The 16,492-nt window shown below is 55.9% G+C and overlaps 1 protein-coding gene across 12 annotated transcripts in view; it reads left to right on the top strand.

Moving 5' to 3' along the window:
- COL16A1 (collagen type XVI alpha 1 chain) overlaps positions 1-16,492 on the top strand; it is a 49,916-nt gene that overhangs the window by 22,008 nt on the left and 11,416 nt on the right. For 7 of the 12 annotated variants that reach the window (XM_011357815.2, XM_023529267.1, XM_011357813.2 and 4 more), the window contains 17 exons: positions 945-1,004; positions 1,190-1,237; positions 1,367-1,420; positions 4,805-4,858; positions 5,050-5,082; positions 7,244-7,360; positions 7,444-7,485; positions 7,583-7,669; positions 8,492-8,536; positions 9,460-9,504; positions 11,238-11,291; positions 11,863-11,916; positions 12,405-12,458; positions 13,947-13,991; positions 14,106-14,159; positions 14,447-14,482; positions 14,816-14,878. In XM_011357815.2, the coding sequence (XP_011356117.1) occupies positions 945-1,004; positions 1,190-1,237; positions 1,367-1,420; positions 4,805-4,858; positions 5,050-5,082; positions 7,244-7,360; positions 7,444-7,485; positions 7,583-7,669; positions 8,492-8,536; positions 9,460-9,504; positions 11,238-11,291; positions 11,863-11,916; positions 12,405-12,458; positions 13,947-13,991; positions 14,106-14,159; positions 14,447-14,482; positions 14,816-14,878 (945 nt within the window). Of the gene's footprint in view, positions 1-142; positions 170-944; positions 1,005-1,189; positions 1,238-1,366; positions 1,421-4,804; positions 4,859-5,049; positions 5,083-7,243; positions 7,361-7,443; positions 7,486-7,582; positions 7,670-8,491; positions 8,537-9,459; positions 9,505-11,237; positions 11,292-11,862; positions 11,917-12,404; positions 12,459-13,946; positions 13,992-14,105; positions 14,160-14,446; positions 14,483-14,815; positions 14,879-16,492 lie in introns of all 12 variants that reach the window. The other 5 variants (XM_023529273.1, XM_023529269.1, XM_023529265.1 and 2 more) reach the window with 4 other exon arrangements.

The raw sequence follows: 16,492 nt of genomic DNA, 5'->3' as shown, positions 1-16,492 counted from the left end.
GCTGATGGGCGGCAAGGACAGACTGGACTTCCAGGAGCCAGAGGGATGCCAGTGAGTACAGTGTCTCAGGGCAGCAGCAAGTCACAGCGGGCCCTGCCTCTGTATCCTTATTTACTCACCTCCCTGTGTGTCTTCCCTGCAGGGTGAAAAGGGATCTCAGGGAGAGAAGGTAAGTCCTACTACTCTGGGAAAATTAGCAGCCTGTATAGTCCTGCCACCCAAGGGATCCTATATACATAGTAGTGGCCCTGGAACAGAAGATGGGAACTGAGAAGTCATCCTTGTCTCTTTGTCCCCCACCAACTCTGGTTCCTGGGAGCAGAGACCCCAAATGCTCTCCCTATTTTACCTGGTTGCTGGCCCAGGGCTCAACCAAGATTCCCAGAAACCCAGAGAGCAGCCAAGGCCCTTCCTGTGTGTGTGTGGGGCGGCGGGGGGAGGGGGGGCAGAGAGGCAACTGCATTTTCAAATGGGTGCTGAGTCAGAGGACAGGAGCAGGAACTGAGTCACAAAGGGCTGGTGTGAGGGACCAGGAGAGAAGGGCATGGAAGCCAGGCTGGGCTTATGGAAGGAGGGCTGCGACCAGGTCAGGCTGCAGCTGCATTGGAGGCAAGAATACCTTGGCGGCAGCAGGCGACGATGAAACTGCAGTGAGAGCAACAGCCGTTGTTCTCTGAGTGCTCCATACGCTAATCCATTCCAGCGTCATGTGGTCAGTCATGTGGTCTGTGCATTCCATTCGGTATTATTATCCCCACCTTACAGATAAGGATTGAGTTTCAGAGAGGTCCAACGGATTGCCCAAGGGCACAATCATAAGAGGCAGATCCTAGATTTAAACCCTGGCCTCTCCAATCCCAAGAGCCCATGCTGCCTCCCAGATACCAGTTTCCGGAAGGTCCTCCATCCTTGCCCGCCTCTGACAAAGGCTCTTGCCTTTTCAGGGTGAACCAGGGGAGTGTTCCTGCCCCTCCCGAGGAGACCCAGTCTTCTCTGGAATGCCGGTAAGTGAAGCTAAGAGCCTTCCCCCCAGCCTGGGGGAGAGGCCCAGCTTCCCGCCATGGCCCAACATGCAAGAGCCCCCCAGGGCTTTGCACCCCGGCCAGCTGCCTCCCCATGCAGCCCTGCGCTTGGTGTGGACGTTGCCTGTAACCTCTCCCCTTCTTTTGCGACCCCTACTCCCACCCAGGGTGCTCCGGGACTTTGGATGGGCAGCTCCTGGCAGCCGGGCCCGCAGGTGTGTGTCGCTTGTCTCCTCTGTCTCTCTTGTCTGCCAGCGTCCCGTGGCTTGCCCATCTTCATACCTCTGCCCCCAGCGATGGGGCAGAGCTTTCTTCTGGGTCTGATTATTTCTTCTCTTTCTCAGGGTCCCCCAGGTATTCCTGGACCACCAGGCCCCCCTGGAATGCCTGGGCTACAGGTAAAGGGGGAAAAGAGAATGAGAATTTGGGAGGCAGCGTGGTAGGGCACATGGTCTGTGCTGGACCCTGAGTGTGCGTCTCCGTGCCCAGCACATACGCCTGCCATTTCTCACGCCTCTGTGCTCCCGCTCCCCAGAGTGGCCCAGAGGACCCACTGACCCTTAGGGCAGGCTGTGTGCACTCCTAGCCCCTTTTCGAGGAACATCATGTATGCTAGCCCAGGCACCCCACTGACACCCATGCCAGGCTCAGGCCTTGATCAGCTGTCAAGAACCCATATCTGGGTCAGATAAAAAAATTTTTACATCGGCATAGAGCTCCACTGTTTTGGAGCAGCGATTAGTATTTATTCGTGCAACAAATATTTTTGCACATCTGCTATTTTCCGGGCACTGTTTTAGATGCTGGTGACACAGCAGTGGACAGAAATAAAAATCCTTGCCCTCTTGGAGTTTGCATTCTAGTAGGGAAGACAGATGATAAGCAAGACAAGTAGCAAGTAGATAGCAATACGTGCTAAGGAGAAAGATAAAGCAGGGAGTGGGGGATAGAAAATGGGAGGAGGGCGGGGAAGAGAGTTGAGAAGTGACATCTGAATCTTTTCAGAAGATTCGAAAAGGGACATTCGAATCAAGACTTCAAGGAAATGAGGAGTGAGCCTGTGAGGGAGAGTATTCCCGATAGAGACAGCAGCAGGTGCAAAGGCCCAGAGATGGGAATGTGCCTGACGTGTTTGGGGGAAGAGCAGAGAGGCCAGAGATAGTTAGGGGAGCGCAGTAGGAGCTGAGATTGTGATTAGAGTGTGCGTTCGGAGCCAGGTAGCCTGACTTCGAATCTAAGCTCTGCTATGTGTTAGCTGTATGATGCTGGGCAAGTTACTTACCCTCCCTGTGTCTCAATTCCTTCATTTGTCAGGTAGAAATAATTACAGCATGTAGCTTATGGGGCTTTTGCTGGTTTTAAAAAAGTCAATGCATGTGAAATGTATAGAATTATGCCTGGCACCGAATGCTTAGAAGGCATTTGCCATCATTACAGTGATAACTACTATCGTTATTTTGCATCCTTATGTCAACTCCAGGCGGAAGGTGGTCTCATCCTCAACTCACAGCTGGGCAAACCGAGGCTCTGAGGGGTGAAGAGTCTTGGCTGAGGTCACCTGGCTAGGAGTTGGTGGCGCTGGACTGGGCTTCCCAGTCCATAGCACTTTCTTCTCCCCTGCACTGCCTTTTAGGACAGTTCCCCAGTGGTTTGCACACCAGGCCACATTTTCCGGAGCTCCTTAGGAGACACAGACCGTGGCCAGGCTCCCAGCTCCTGAAAGGGTAATTCTTACCTGAAGAAGCAGAGCAGAATCACATGGAAGCTTTTTATACACTGTGTACTCCTCACTGCCCTGTTGATTTTGTAATTTTAAACACACATGTGTGTGCACACACACACACGCACACACACACACACACACACACACACACACACACACACACACACACATTGCTGATGGCAGCTTCCACTGAGAGCACAGCTTTCTCTGTCTTGTCCAGAGGCAGAAGTAGAGCCAATTCTGGATCCCCCATGGGCCTGCCGCACATTTACCAAATGTCCGGGCTTCCTGCTACACTGCCAGGACACAGGAATCTGTCTGCAGGGGGCTTGCAGTTTGCTTGGGGGAAGCATGGCAGTTATTTTAAAGTGATCCATTAACAAGCTCACGCTGATAGAGTGTGAACCCTGCCAAGACATGCTGGGGGAATGAGGATGAAAAGCGTGACTGCTGAGTCTGGTCCCAGGCACCAGGGTCTTCCTCCAGTGCCAATGCTGCAGACCAAGCTGAGGCTGCCACTAACTGGCACCTGCCCCGTGCCAGGCAGGGTGCAGGTCCTACTTGCCAGATTGTTTCCTGTAGTCCTTTCAAGAAAGGGAGGGCCCAGCAGCTGCCCTCTTCAGGTACAGAAACAGGCTCAGAGATAGACAGCACTTACTGCTCCAAGGCCACTGCTTGGTTATCTCGTGTAATCCTCACCTGTTTCACAGAAGAAACTGAGGCTCAGAGGCTAGGTAGCAGGTAGATAGTGAGTAGCGGACTAGATAGCTTTTCACCTCTACAGTAGAACCAAAGGTGGGTCATTTAGTTCTGGGAGGGCAGGAAAAGAAAATCACAAAGAGTCAGTCTTAAAACTAACACACAGGCAACAGAGTGGTGTAGGGTTTGAACAATGATTTAGGGAATAATTATAACGAACAAGTTCAAGGTGTTTTCCCTTTCCCAAGGCACTGTTCTAAGCACTTTACCCTGTTGACTGATTTAGGATGCAGAATGAGCAGGGCTGGGTGACATGTGTGGCAGTGCAGGAGGGGCCAGGGAGGCTGACGTGGGGTCTGACACAGTCCCGATCGAGCCGGGCCTGAAATAGGGTGGGCTGGGCAGGGAGAATGGCATGTTCTGTTGCTGGGAGCTGGGACTTGAAGGGAGGCCAACGCTCAGAGCAGGCCAAGGAGATCCCACGCAGGCAGAGCTGGGTGGGCAGCGGTGCATTCACCTAACACGTATTTAATGCATGCCTCCTCCATGGTGGACACTGGGGATTTAAAAGAGAAAATACTCCCTGCCTCCGTGGAGTATTTAATATGCAACTATGCACTGTGAATCTGCAAGGGGAGCAAGGAGACTGGACGTCAAGTATTTCATGAGCATCCTGCATGCCGGGCTCTGTACTAAGCTCCTTACAGCCATGGTCTCCTTTAAGCCTCACCCTAAACTATCCCTGTTTTATGGATAAGGAAATGGAAGCACAGAGATTTTTTTTTTTTCCCCTAAGTAACCTGCCAAAAGTTATACAGATAGCTGAGATTTGCACCTAGCTAGGTCTGACTTCTAAGCCTCTTCTGTGCTGTGTATATGAATGCTCTGGGGAGTTTCTTTTGAGAAATGATGCTGAAATAGTGGTTAAGAAAGGAGTCGAAGCTGTGCTTTGCTTGTCCTGTGACCTTGGCAGTTACTCGCCCTCTCTGAATTCTTTTTTTAAGATGGAGATAACACCTAGCTCGCCAATAGAATTGTGATGATTCAGTGAGGAAATATAGCAAAAAGACTTAGCACAGAAAGAAACAATAGTTACTTACTGTATAGAAAACCCTCTGTCTAATGCTGACCTTTCTGTAACATGTGGGGAAAAAACTCCCTGTTGGACTGGTTTTGGGGGGTCACCCCTCTGGGCTTCCTCAACTTTACATACAAATGGTCTGGAGATTTTGAGCTAAGAATATGGGCTCTCAGCTCTACAGGATGAAGGGAAGAGGCAGTGGGCATGGTGGGGATGCAACAGGGTGCCCTGTGGGCTAGGGAGGGGCGTCTACTCACTCGCCTGTCTTCTTGGCTGCAGGGAGAGCCTGGAAACAACGGCTTGCCAGGACAGCCCGGGCTAACTGCGGAACTGGTAGGTGCCGGCCAGGACTCACTGTGTAGCCCCCTTCCCAGGAAGGAGCCTGCCAGGCCAGCTCCCTGAGCCGCAGTAGGGGTCCCTCCAGTCTCCCGCTTCCGAAGCTGGGAGAAGCCTGGATGGCATGCGACTTCCCAAGGCTCCACTTGATGCCATAAGTCTCCCGCCTTCCTGTCTGTCTCTTGTAGGGATCCTTACCGATTGAACAGCACCTCCTTCAGGTAAGAGGGTGAGAGGGTAAGAGGGAGGGAGTAGGGACTGGCAAAGGTGGCGCTGCACAGAGAGAGCTGCAGACGGAGCTGTTTGTGGGCAGTGTGCGCTCCAAGCATGGCTCCGAGGGCCCAGAGTGGTGCCCAGCTTGTAACAGATCCTCGTCAGTATCTGCTGCATGAGTGTTTGAAGGAATACTGAGAAGGTACCCCCGTGGTGGATGTTGTTGACAGTTCCAACCCCAGAGCCCTCTGCCAGTGAGGCCCCGTATCCTCGTCACACTAGGGCAGAGCCCAGCAGCTTCTAGAGTGGAGTGGGGAGGGCGAAAGTGCAGTTGTGGGATCATCAGATCTGCTGCCAAGGTTATGTTCAATGATAATCCTGGATGGGGGCTTGGGAGCAGGCTTTGGCTCTCCTCTGGTTAATCCAGAAAGAATCTAGGAGGATATAGGATTGGAGAAGCAATTCAAATGGTGCAAGGGGACTTGGGGCCTGGTAAGAGAGTTGGCCTGTGCCAGGGCCTGCAGACAATGTCAAGATCACACCCAAGGGCTGTGGCTTGGTCTGGCCTCCCAAGTTGTGCAGAGATTCCTCTTGGGGACCAACGGTGACAAAACCCTTCTTTGCTCAGTCACCTCTGGAGATGAGACCTGAACTCTTCTGCCCTCCAGCTCAACGTCCTCAGGGGTCTCTCCTACAGCACCTTGGCCACCAGAGCCCCCCTGTCCTGGCCACGCCTTTCTAGCACTGGCTAGTCGATACCATGGACACCACCCCAGCAGGTCCTGGTCAGGACAGAACATAGGGAGTGCCCGCCCTGCCCCTGCTCTGGACAGCAGATGTCTCCAGAAGCAGCCCGAGGTCAGGTTAACCTCCTGGCAGCAGTTATGTGTTAGGTCACAGTGGGGCTGTGGCAGTGAACCCCCAGTGGTTCTCCCCTAGGCTTCCGGCAGTCTGGGGTTTCCCCAGGTCCCACCCCTGAGTGAATGATTGCGTAGCTTCACCAGCAGGATTTACCATTTCTCCGTGTAACATTCCATCTGATGCCTTCTTCATCAAGTGCTCTGAAGAGGGCCCTAAGCAGGAATTAAATAATGTCTGGAGAAGGGGTCAGATGACGTCCCAGGGGTGCTGACCAGGAGTCCCAGCCACCACATGCACCCACAGCCCGGAGCAAGCCTACGCCTGTGGACAGAGCGCCAGCTCTGGCCTCAGCAGACCAGAGTTTATCTAGTCCAGGCTCTCCCTTACCTTAGACGAGTCACACTGTCTCTCTGAGTGTTGGCTTTCTCATCTCCACCATGCTTATAAGATGACCTCCCTTATTGCCAGGTCAGGGTTGAGTGTGACAATGTGCAAAGGCCTATTACGATGGCTGGCACATGGGTGCAGAGTAAATGACAGCCATCGTCATTGGGCTTTGCAGTGAACAGTGAAGATTGGGGAGGGGCTCCTGCCCGGGGGTCTGTGGACTCTGCGCTGGGCCATGCGTAGACTCCAGGGCGTCTCCCCAGTCCTCTGAAATTATAGTCCAGTTTTCACCAGTCAGTTTTATTTTTCTGGAAAGAGGACTCATAGCTTCTGTCAAATTCTCAGAGGGCTCTGTGACCCAGAGAGGTTAAAACCCCCAGGTAAGAGAGAAAGACTTTCTTGTCGGGAAGACTGTTAGGCCTAGCAAACTCGGAGTCTGTGACAGTCGGGATCTGCTGGGGAAGAGGGCAGGCTCCACCCCTGAGGGTGCCTGCAAAAGGCCTGGCTGCTCCTGCAGCTGCTTCCTTTGCTCCCTTGGGCGGCAAAGCTGGTGTTTGGAGCCGGCCTTTTCAGCCCAAATCCTTGTGGCGTGTCCTCGCAGTGGGTGCAAGGTGCAGAAACAGCAGGGACAGATGGTCCCTCTGCGGGCCCCTCCGCCTCCTCCCACACGCCTGTCTGGAAAGTTGCTTTGGCTTGGCCCCACCAGAGCTTCCTTCTGGAGGAAACTTGAAGTCAGTGTTGGGATTGGGTCCCCTGAGGATGGAGCAAAGCTGCTGCAGGGATGTGGCTGGGGAGAAGGGAGAGCGTGGGCGGAGGACTGTCCAGGCTGAGTGCCCCGGCTGAATTCAGAGGGGAATTCTCCCATCTGGCCCATCCTGGCCTCAGACCCACGCCGCACTGCCTGTCCCTTTCCCTCTTCAGAGCCTCTGCGGGGACTGTGTCCAGGGGCAGAGAGCCCACCCAGCGGCCTTCCTGCAGAAAGGAGAGAAGGGAGACCAGGGCATCCCCGGCGTGCCAGGCCTTGACAGCTGTGCCCGGGTAGGGGGCTGGGCTCAGGGGTGGCCTTGGTGCAGGGAGAGCTTCCGGCAGCCTCACCTGACAGCCTCTCTTGTCCTCTGCAGTGCTTCGCAGAGCGGGAGCGCCCCAGAGCTGAGGAGGCCCGGGTGAGGGGGCCCTTGCCTTCTCTTCGCCCCCTGCCTTGAGCCCCACAGGGAGGGACCCTGACAGTTCACCCCCACCATCTCCATCCATCCACTCCAGGGAGACAACAACGAGGGAGAGCCAGGCTGTGCTGGAAGCCCCGGCCTGCCCGGTCCTCCAGGACAGCCAGGCCAGAGAGGAGAAGAGGTAAGACCAGGGGCTGGGCCCCAACCTTGGCAGGGCCCTGAGATGGCTGTCTCTACTAAGTGGCCCTTAGTTCCCGAGGACAGTTTAATTCCTGCCAAATGTCTTCTCGGGCCCTTAGTGGCTCCCCATCACTTGGGAGTCCTTCAGGGGCCTCCGAGGCCTTAGGTCAGCTGGCACCCCTTCCTGCTCTGACCTCACCTGCTCCCCTTACATACTGGCCTCCTTGGTGCTCTTGGTCCACGGGACACACTCCCTCTCCTGGCCTAGCTGCTTCCTCTGCCTGCAGCTCTCTTCTCTGGGGTTTGCTCCGTCACCCTTTCAGCCCTTTGCTCAAATATCACCTCCTCAGGGAGATGTTCCTGACCGCCTTCTCTAAAATTGAACCCCTCAAATCTTAGGACCCCCTCAGTCCCCCTCCCTGCATCACAGTCATCACTGTCGGACCTACTGTATATTTCCTTGATTTAGGACCAATCCATAGGTATCTACTGAGCACCAAATCATGTGCCAGCCCCTGTCCTTTTGTTACCGTCCACCTCTCCCCTAGAGCGTAAGATCAGAAGGCACAGATTTTTGTGTTTTGTTTATTGCTGCATCCCCAGCACCTGGAGCAGTGCCTGGTACATAGCAGCTGCTCAGTAAATTTTTTGGGGGTAATCGAATGAACTGAATGAAAGGTCGAACATCAGCTTTAACATCCTGCTTTGACATCAGCTGCCTGTCGACTCTGGCTGTGGTGAGCCGATGGTAGGAAAGCTGCTGAGACCCCAGACTCTGTGGGGCCTGAGCCTCTTCATCCATTTCCCTCGGCTTCTTTTGCAGGGTCCGCCTGGCATGAGGGGCTCCCCAGGTCCTCCAGGCCCTATTGTAAGTATCTGTGGTTTCCTGGTCCACTTGAGAAGCTCTCAGAGGGGTCACAGGGCTCCAACACCATTTTGCTGCTTTGTCTTCAGGAAGCTGGGCAGGGCAGAAGGGGGAACTTCCACTGCCTGCTCCTTTCCCCGTCAGAGCATCTGTGGGGACTGCAGACTCCCACCACCAAATCCCCTGGAACTGGCCTGCTCTGCCCGCTCTGCCCTGGTCCTGCCTAGAGGAGGCCCTCGGGGGTGGCACCTGTGTTTCCCTTCCCCATCGTTGCTATGTTTTGCACAAGGGATCCAGGCTGCCGTGGGCAGGGGTCCTAGGCTTCTGAGTTGTGGTCTCCGCAGCCAGGAAAGCGTGTGGCGCCCTGGCCAGATCTCTCCATGCCCCTGTGACACCAGTTCCTACAGGGGCCAGGGGCTGAGATGGAGCTGCCCTCCATTGCTCTGTAGGGCCATTTCTAGGACAAGTCTACAAAGGCCAGACCAGGAGCATCCACCCTGGAGTCCTCTGTAGCGTTCATATGGCAGGAAAATAGAAGTGACTAGAAAAGACTGGAAGAACTGAAAAATGCTTTCTTTGGAGGAAAAATGGCTGGTGGGAGCTATCTTAGAACCAGGGAGCCACCCACCTGGGGGCCTGTGGAAGTCAGGTAACAGGCCTGAGGGGCTTCTAGCCCATTTAGACTCGGAAAGACTTGGGAAGGGCTGTTTGATTCTGGGGGCTGTTTCGTGTCTCTGCTTATGGCAGAGCCATTTTTCCTGGAGCCAAGGGGAGGAGTAGATACCTCTGGGCCAAGACTTCCAACGAATCTCCTTTCCAGCTGCCTTGAAATATTCCCGTGACCTCTCCCATGACCCCCTCAGCCCCAGACTGTGCCCCAGGGAGACTGTGCTTGTGAGATGTGACCTGCCTGTTTCTCCCACCAGGGCCCCCCAGGTTTTCCTGGTGCTGTTGGCTCCCCCGGATTGCCTGTAAGAACCTAGTGCTGCTCGACCTCCCCTTCCCCCACCAGCCAGGTCTCTGTGGCTTTTGCTTGTCTCCCTGTCACGCCCTCACCTCCATCCTGCGTGTTTGTCGTCGTCCCCCTGCAGGCATGGTAGCTAACGACACAGGTTCCCAGAGGTCCAAACAGCTTAGACATTCTCCCAGGCTCCGCCTTCTTCCCATTCTCCTTTCTCCCCCGTCTGCTTTCTCTCCCTCATCTCTCTTCTCTCCGCTTCCATTTCCCTTTCCTCTTCCACGATCACACATCACTCCTTAAAAAGACCTCTGGAGCTATTTCACTTTCTTATTTTAAGCTGGTGCCTCTAGGGGCCTCTTTTATTCCTCCCTTTTCGTTTCTGCCTCCTGCGTCTCCCACCTTTGGTGTTGACTGAAGATTTGCTGAAAGTCATTCTTGGGGCCCTGCCAGTACCTGGCACAGAGCCCAGCAGAGATGCCAAAGCTTTAGGGCCTCGCAGTGCAAGCTGGCACAGGTTTGCTGCCCTGCTGCTTGGCAGGGCTGTCCAGAAGCACCCTGGGGACCGAAAGGTGGCCATGCTTGCACCTTTCCCATCATCCTAGAGGAAACTCTCAGCTTCCTCCTCTTTCTTTCCTCTTCCTTGGCTCCAATCCCAGTCTGCTCCAAGGCTGGACCTGTGATGCCAGCCAGTTGGGTTTCTGGGTGTCGTGGGGCCCTGCCCCTCTGTGCCCAGTATCTTGGCCTGCTCCTTCTGCCCGGTGTCGTTAATTGCTCTGCCTTCGTCATCGTCACAAGTGTGTTTAAATCATCTGCATCCTCACTGTTGCTCCCTCCTGGGTCATGGACACTAACCTCTTGTTTGTCAGATTCTGTGTTCCCGGAGCCTGGCTCTTCTTCTCCCAGGCCCGGTGATGGAGGCCCAGGGAGCAGGGCCCCTCCTTGTCGCAGTTCCACTGTCCCCACGTCCTCATCCTGGCCAGACCTTGTCTGTTTCTGCTTGCTTGGGTGAAGGGGCCATATGTCCGTCTAGCCATCTCTCTTGTGTTCTGGAAAGGTTTGGGTACCATCTCTTGTGGGCAAAAGGGAGAAGGGGCAGACACAACCCCTTAATAGTGCGGTGAATCTGTGAAGGCCAGGGCAGGGAGTGAGGGGCGGAGGGCTCTGGCTTCAATTGAAATTGATATCCCTTTCCACCCTGAAAAGTGATGGGGACTGCTCTGGAGGGAGCCTTCCCGTGTCTCTTCCCTGCATCCCTAAAAGAAGGTGATTTGGGCTGGGGTGGGGGGGACTTGGACAGGTAAGTGTCGGGTATCTAGTGATGCATTTTGGTGGGAGCATCACTCTAGGGACACTTCTCTTGACAGTTGCCCCTCAAGGGGAGCCCACATGTGTCACCTTCCTAAAGGTGCACCCCAGACAATTGCCACAGTAGGGCACACCAATGACAGCCACCTGCCTGAGAGGTACCTTCTGGGAGTCACTCACCTTGGAGGCATATCTCTATAGTTACCTGTCTTGGGGGATGTGCTTCTGAGAGGCACCTATATAAGAGAATTTATACCTCCAACAGTTACCTTTGTGGGGCTCACTCCCTGTGGACATCTTGCTGGGGCTGTAGGGCTGCCACCAGCAACCCCTACCTCTGCCTGGAATGGGAACAGAGGCCACAGGGCAGGGGGCAGGAGTCAGGGGCTGGGCGGGGAATGCTGTCTCCTGCGGTTTCTCATGATTTTTCTCTCCAAGGGTCTTCAAGGAGAGCGAGGCCTCAGGGGCCTGACAGGAGAGAAGGGGGAACTGGTAAGAGGAAGCTGGCAGGGGTTGGAGATAGACGAAGGGCCCTGGGGAGATAGAGTCTGAGCCCCAGGGGTGACTGCTGTGTGGAAGATGGGAAGTGGACTCCTTTTGAAACTCTCTGCCCCTCGGCCCTGATTCCCTCAGTATGGGGGTCTTCATACCCCCTTAGGATCAAGGGAGGCCGGTCTCTGTAAGGGCAAATACCCTTGGCCCCTGGCTTCTACCAGTACCCCCGGGGGCTTTTACCTTCCCTCTGCCTGCAGCACTCAGCAGGTCCTTTCTGGTCCCCACTCCCTAGTCTTTGTCACTCCCTGTTCTGGGCCTTTTCCTGTGGCTCAGCTCCCAGGGTCCTGGTCAGGCTGGTGCTTGTCACCAGCCCCAGGCCTGAGGTGGCAGTCAAGACCTAGGGAACCTGGGCTTTGGGGAAATGGCCCATGGTGGTGGCTGTGCTGGGGTGGGCGGGTGCCTGCTGAGTGGGGGCTCCAGGCTTTCCGGCTTTGACCACTCTTTTGCCCCGGAAGGGGAAAACAGAAACATTAGGGAGCTGATCTATCATGTCTACTTTTCTTTGCAGGGTCCTCCAGGGCAACCTGGCTACCCAGGTGCCATGGGCCCCCCAGGACTGCCTGTGAGTAAGGGGACCTTGGTTCTGGGGTACCAGGGCCTTGGGGTGGTAGTCAGGACAGGACCAGGCTTGGACATCCCTTGGCAGGCTCCTTCCTTTCTAAGCATTTCAGCCCGTGCCTCTGCCAGGCCGTCCGTGCACAGCCCCTACTGTAAGTCCCTTTGGTATTGTGGCTTGGCCCCACCACTCTAATTTGGGAGCTCTCTACAGTTACTGCACTGAGAAGCCAGGACCCGGCGAGACTAAGATCTGCTTCCGGGGGAGGTTGAGAGAGTTCGAAGGACAGCACAGAGGTGCCACCCCATACAGGAGCCTGCCGGGCGGGCATGTACCCGCTTCCCACTGAGAGCCACAGTGGTGGGTGAGGAGCAGCCGACCTCTCTCCTCCCCCAACTGTCTGTGTGCCAGCTGTAGTCTCCACCCCTCACATTAGCACTGTGATGAGCGGGCCGCGGGGCTAATTCCACTCTCTCTCTTTGCTTGCTTGTCAGGGCATCAAGGGAGAGCGTGGCTACACTGGGCCCTCGGGAGAGAAGGGAGAATCGGTGAGTCTGAGTCGCAGCTTAGCGCGGGGGCAGGCGGGAGCCTTCAAAGGGAGCTGATCCCTGCCCACCGCCTCCACCACGGCCTCCACCACCACCACTAGAGATTTTCCCAGAAGCCTGTGATGGGAGGACATGACCCCTGCTTCCCTGTCCCCTGAGCCACTCCAGCTCCGGCTCAAGCAGTCAGCACAGACTGGTGGCTGCGGAGGCAGGAGCGAGCGTGAGGAGGATCCCAGCAGGATTCATGGAGCCCACGGCCCAGGCCGCCGAGGGGAGGGGGACCAGGAAACTGCCCCCAGCCCAGCAAAGGCAGGCTGGAAGGGGCAGGCCAGAGATGGCCAGGCCTGGGTTCTAGACCCAGCTCAGCCACCTGGCCTGTTTGCTGCAAGCCCGGAGCCACCCTTTGCAGAGCCAGGCCTTCACTGAGCTCAGGACCTGAGCGGCTGTCAGATGAGGACACTGAGGCTCACGTGACGCAGCTAGTTAGTGAGTTAAGGTGGAGCTGACACTCGTCCTGGAATGTGTTTGTGATAAACTTCCCAAACTTTAGCCTACCCTTCCTCCTTGCCCTGTAGGCGAGGCCCCAGTGGGTGCGGCAAACCCTGCCACGCATTTATTTAATACCAAATATTTCTCATGGGCCTGCTGGGCGCCTGGCTCTGAGGGTGCAATTGCATCTGTTGTCTTCATGGAGCTCACATTCCAGTGGGGGAGGCAAGGAACAGATGAATAAACAAATACATACAAATTATGAGAAGTAAAACCAATGGAGAAAATAGGTAAAGGGCTTGGGCCGTGTGTAGGGTGCTGTGAGAGGAGGGTCAGGGAGGCCTCTGAGGAGGCGGCATTTGGGCTGAGCCCTGGATGGAGTCGGGGAGGGGGACACATGGTCGTCTGTACTGGGGCCTCCCAGAGGGAGAGGCCATGGGTTGGGGCGCTGAAGATTTCTTGGACGATTTCAAGAGACCTAGAAGGGGTCTGAGAATGGTGGGAAGTCTAGGTCTATGGGACAGCCGTGCAAAGGCCCTGGGTGTGAATGCCTAGAGTGTGTTTAGGGCACAGTGGCTGACTAAGCAAGGCAGAAGATGAGAAAGGGAGAGGGAAGTGAAGCCGGAAGGGTGATTGGTACCGGATCACAGAATGCCCCGAAGCCCAGCGCCGGCAGAAGGCATGCCCCTCATTCAGTTGGCAGAGGGGAGCTGCGAAGGTTTTGGAGAGAGAGAGCTGTGTTGAAGAAGTGAAGATGGCAGCCAGTTGCTGGCTGAGTCGGAATGAGCCAGGAGGTGGCAGGACTAGTTAAGAAGTTGGTTCAGTCGCTTAGGCAAGAGAGGAGAAGCCTGAACAGACCAGGGAGAGGAGTCCTGCTGGCTTAGGGGGTCTTCTTACCACATCACCTGCCTCTGCTCTGTGCCCCTGTCCCCTGCCCCACCCCCTCATTGCCTATCCCCTCCAGTCAGAGTGACTGATTCTGCTCTTTTGTGTCCCCAGGGCCCACCAGGATCTGAAGGCCTCCCAGGTCCCGCAGGACCAGCGGTGAGGGAGGGCGGGACAGGGAGATGTGGACATGGGGACCCCTGATACTGGTCCTGCCCTAGGACTTGAGGGGAAAGAGATTGAGTTCAACTGCATTGTTGTCCGTGGTGACAGGGTCCCCGAGGAGAGCGAGGACCCCAAGGAAACTCGGGTGAGAAGGGTGACCAGGTAAGTGACAACTGGGACCCAGCTAGCTGTCCTGACCACAGTGGATGGCTGGGGGTGGGCAGTGAGGGGTAGGACCCTCTCGTGTGGAGGGGTGACCAGCTCTCGTCTCCCAGTCCCCATGCATCTTGAGTTGTGACCTCCCACCTCATGCCCAGAGCCTCACCTGCTGGCCATCTTAGGCAGAGTGGAAAGCAAGGCCCCACGGCTAGAAGCAACTCTTTCCGCCTGGGTGGCCAGGCACGGGAGAGGAGGTGGCACAGCAAACTGTCTCTTGCTTCTTCCCCTAGGGATTTCAAGGCCAGCCAGGCTTTCCAGGCCCGCCGGTGAGTGAAGATACAAAGCCAGTTCTGTCTGATGTGATCCCATCTGGGAGGGGCAGGCCTGACCAAGCCAGGCTGGACAAGATGGGCCTGGAGAGGGGAGGGAAGAGGCAGGGGAGAAACGGCCTGGGTGTCCAGGCCTGATTCCAGAAGCCAGGACCTGGAGGGCAGAGCCTCCTGGGTGGGCCCCAGCCCAGCAGGCCCGCCAGACTCAATGCTCCTGGGTGGTGTTTCTAGAAAGCATCAACAACAGTGAAGCACACACAGCAGGAAGAAGGAAGGGGAGCTCCCCCTTCAGACCCATGCTCATTTCCACCTTCTCCTTTGTTGATATAGGGTCCCCCTGGATTCCCAGGCAAAGAGGGAGCCCCTGGCCCACCCGGCCCCCAAGCAGAGAAGGTGAGCAGAACCCCATGTTGGCCACAGTCACAGATCTGAGCTATATGGCTCTCAACCCCTGTCCCACCCCCAGCAGCAGGCCTTTGGAAATTCAAGGACTTCCTCGATTACATCAGGGAGGGGAAAGGGGAGGGCTCCAGGATGGCCCCAGCAACTCCCTTACCAGCAACAAGGCCCCGGGACCACCCAGTAGGCTCCTAGGGATGGCAGCTGGGCCTAGAACACCTGCCAGCCTGTGTGCGGCCAAGGAACCCACCTGATGGAAGAGGGTGGGTGGGGAGGAGGCGGAGGGCTATAGTGAGAGGTGGGTGACTAGCCCAGGCCAGCTTCATCTTCCTAAGCGGGAAGGAGGCAGGGGAGATTTGAGATGGAGGAAGCTCGCTGAGACTGGAAGCTCCACAGCAGGAGGAGCTCTGGGCATTTGCCTTCTAGGTCTGACAATAGTGGGAAGAAATCAACCTGGAGAGCTTATCCACGAGTGCCAAAGAGGGCCCTGTGGCCTGGCAACAAGTCTGGGGAGCCCCCACACTGGCTACCCTCGGGTTTGGCTTGCTAAACTGCCTTGGTCTGGGGGTTGATGTCCCTGTCTCAGCCCAGTCTCGAGGCTCCCGAGATGCAATGGGTGAGTGATGTAATGAGGCCCAAGAGTTGACTGCGAGCTTGGATCAGGTTGATCATGGCCCAGAGAGAGGCCTACGCCCTCGTGGGGAGCCCCTTTCCTCTGGAAGCACACATAGCACAGCCTCTTAGAGCTGGAAGGGACTTACAGAAGGGCTGACTTGGTCTAACTGCTCACTGTTTGGGTGAGAAAAGGAGGCCCAGAGTGGCTGAGGCATCCCAGGGGCACACAGCAAGTCAGAGACAAAGCTGAGACTTCCCTCCCAGCCCAGGAGAGCCCCCAGGCCCTTGGCTACTTCCCAGAGCCAGTGCTTACCGGCCATATTTGAGGCTGTGGTGGGGGCCACCTTCCTTCCCTTCTCTGTGAGGGACCTGGTGGCAGCCCCTGCCAGAGTCCTCTGTCCTTGCTCTGTACTCCAGGGCAGCCTGCTCTCCTTAGGCTGGTCATTGCAGAGCATCCCAAACCTCTGGCCAGTGGTTCTCACTCCCAACTCCCTGTGGGGCTGACTTTTCTTATGGCTGTGCTGACCCCTCCTGGTTATAGGTGGCATTGCAATGCCACCCAGAGCTCTTTTCCCCACTCTGTGGGGGTCTCTCTCTAGCTGGATCCCTTCCCTTCGGCCACCCCCATAGCCAGTGCTCCAGGGTAGCCCCCTTCTCCCCACTGGAGAATGCAGCAGCCTTCCGCACTGAGCTGACTTCCTCCCCTTCCCTTACCCTATAAGCATTCTAATTCACATGTCTGTTCTCATCACTCCCCTACTTAGAACTTTCAATGGCTCCCCAGTGCCTGTAGCAGCAGTTTTCAGACTTTATTTTGCAGTCCCCAAGCCTTTCCATCATACAAAAGGTCATGTGAACACTCAGTCTATAAAACAGATACAAATGGAGCTGCTCTGGCTAAAGCAAGTATAGGGAGTCCTGGAGTCCCACCCTCTGGGCCCCCACTTCAGGCCCTCAGGGCTCTGAGAAGTACAGTTTGAAAATCACTAGTCT

Source organism: Pteropus vampyrus, unplaced genomic scaffold, assembly GCF_000151845.1.
Source record: "Pteropus vampyrus isolate Shadow unplaced genomic scaffold, Pvam_2.0 Scaffold36, whole genome shotgun sequence".
Lineage (NCBI taxonomy): Eukaryota > Metazoa > Chordata > Mammalia > Chiroptera > Pteropodidae > Pteropus > Pteropus vampyrus.
The sequence above is the reverse complement of the archived record's forward strand: the minus strand, read 5'-3'. Positions and strand labels throughout refer to the sequence as shown.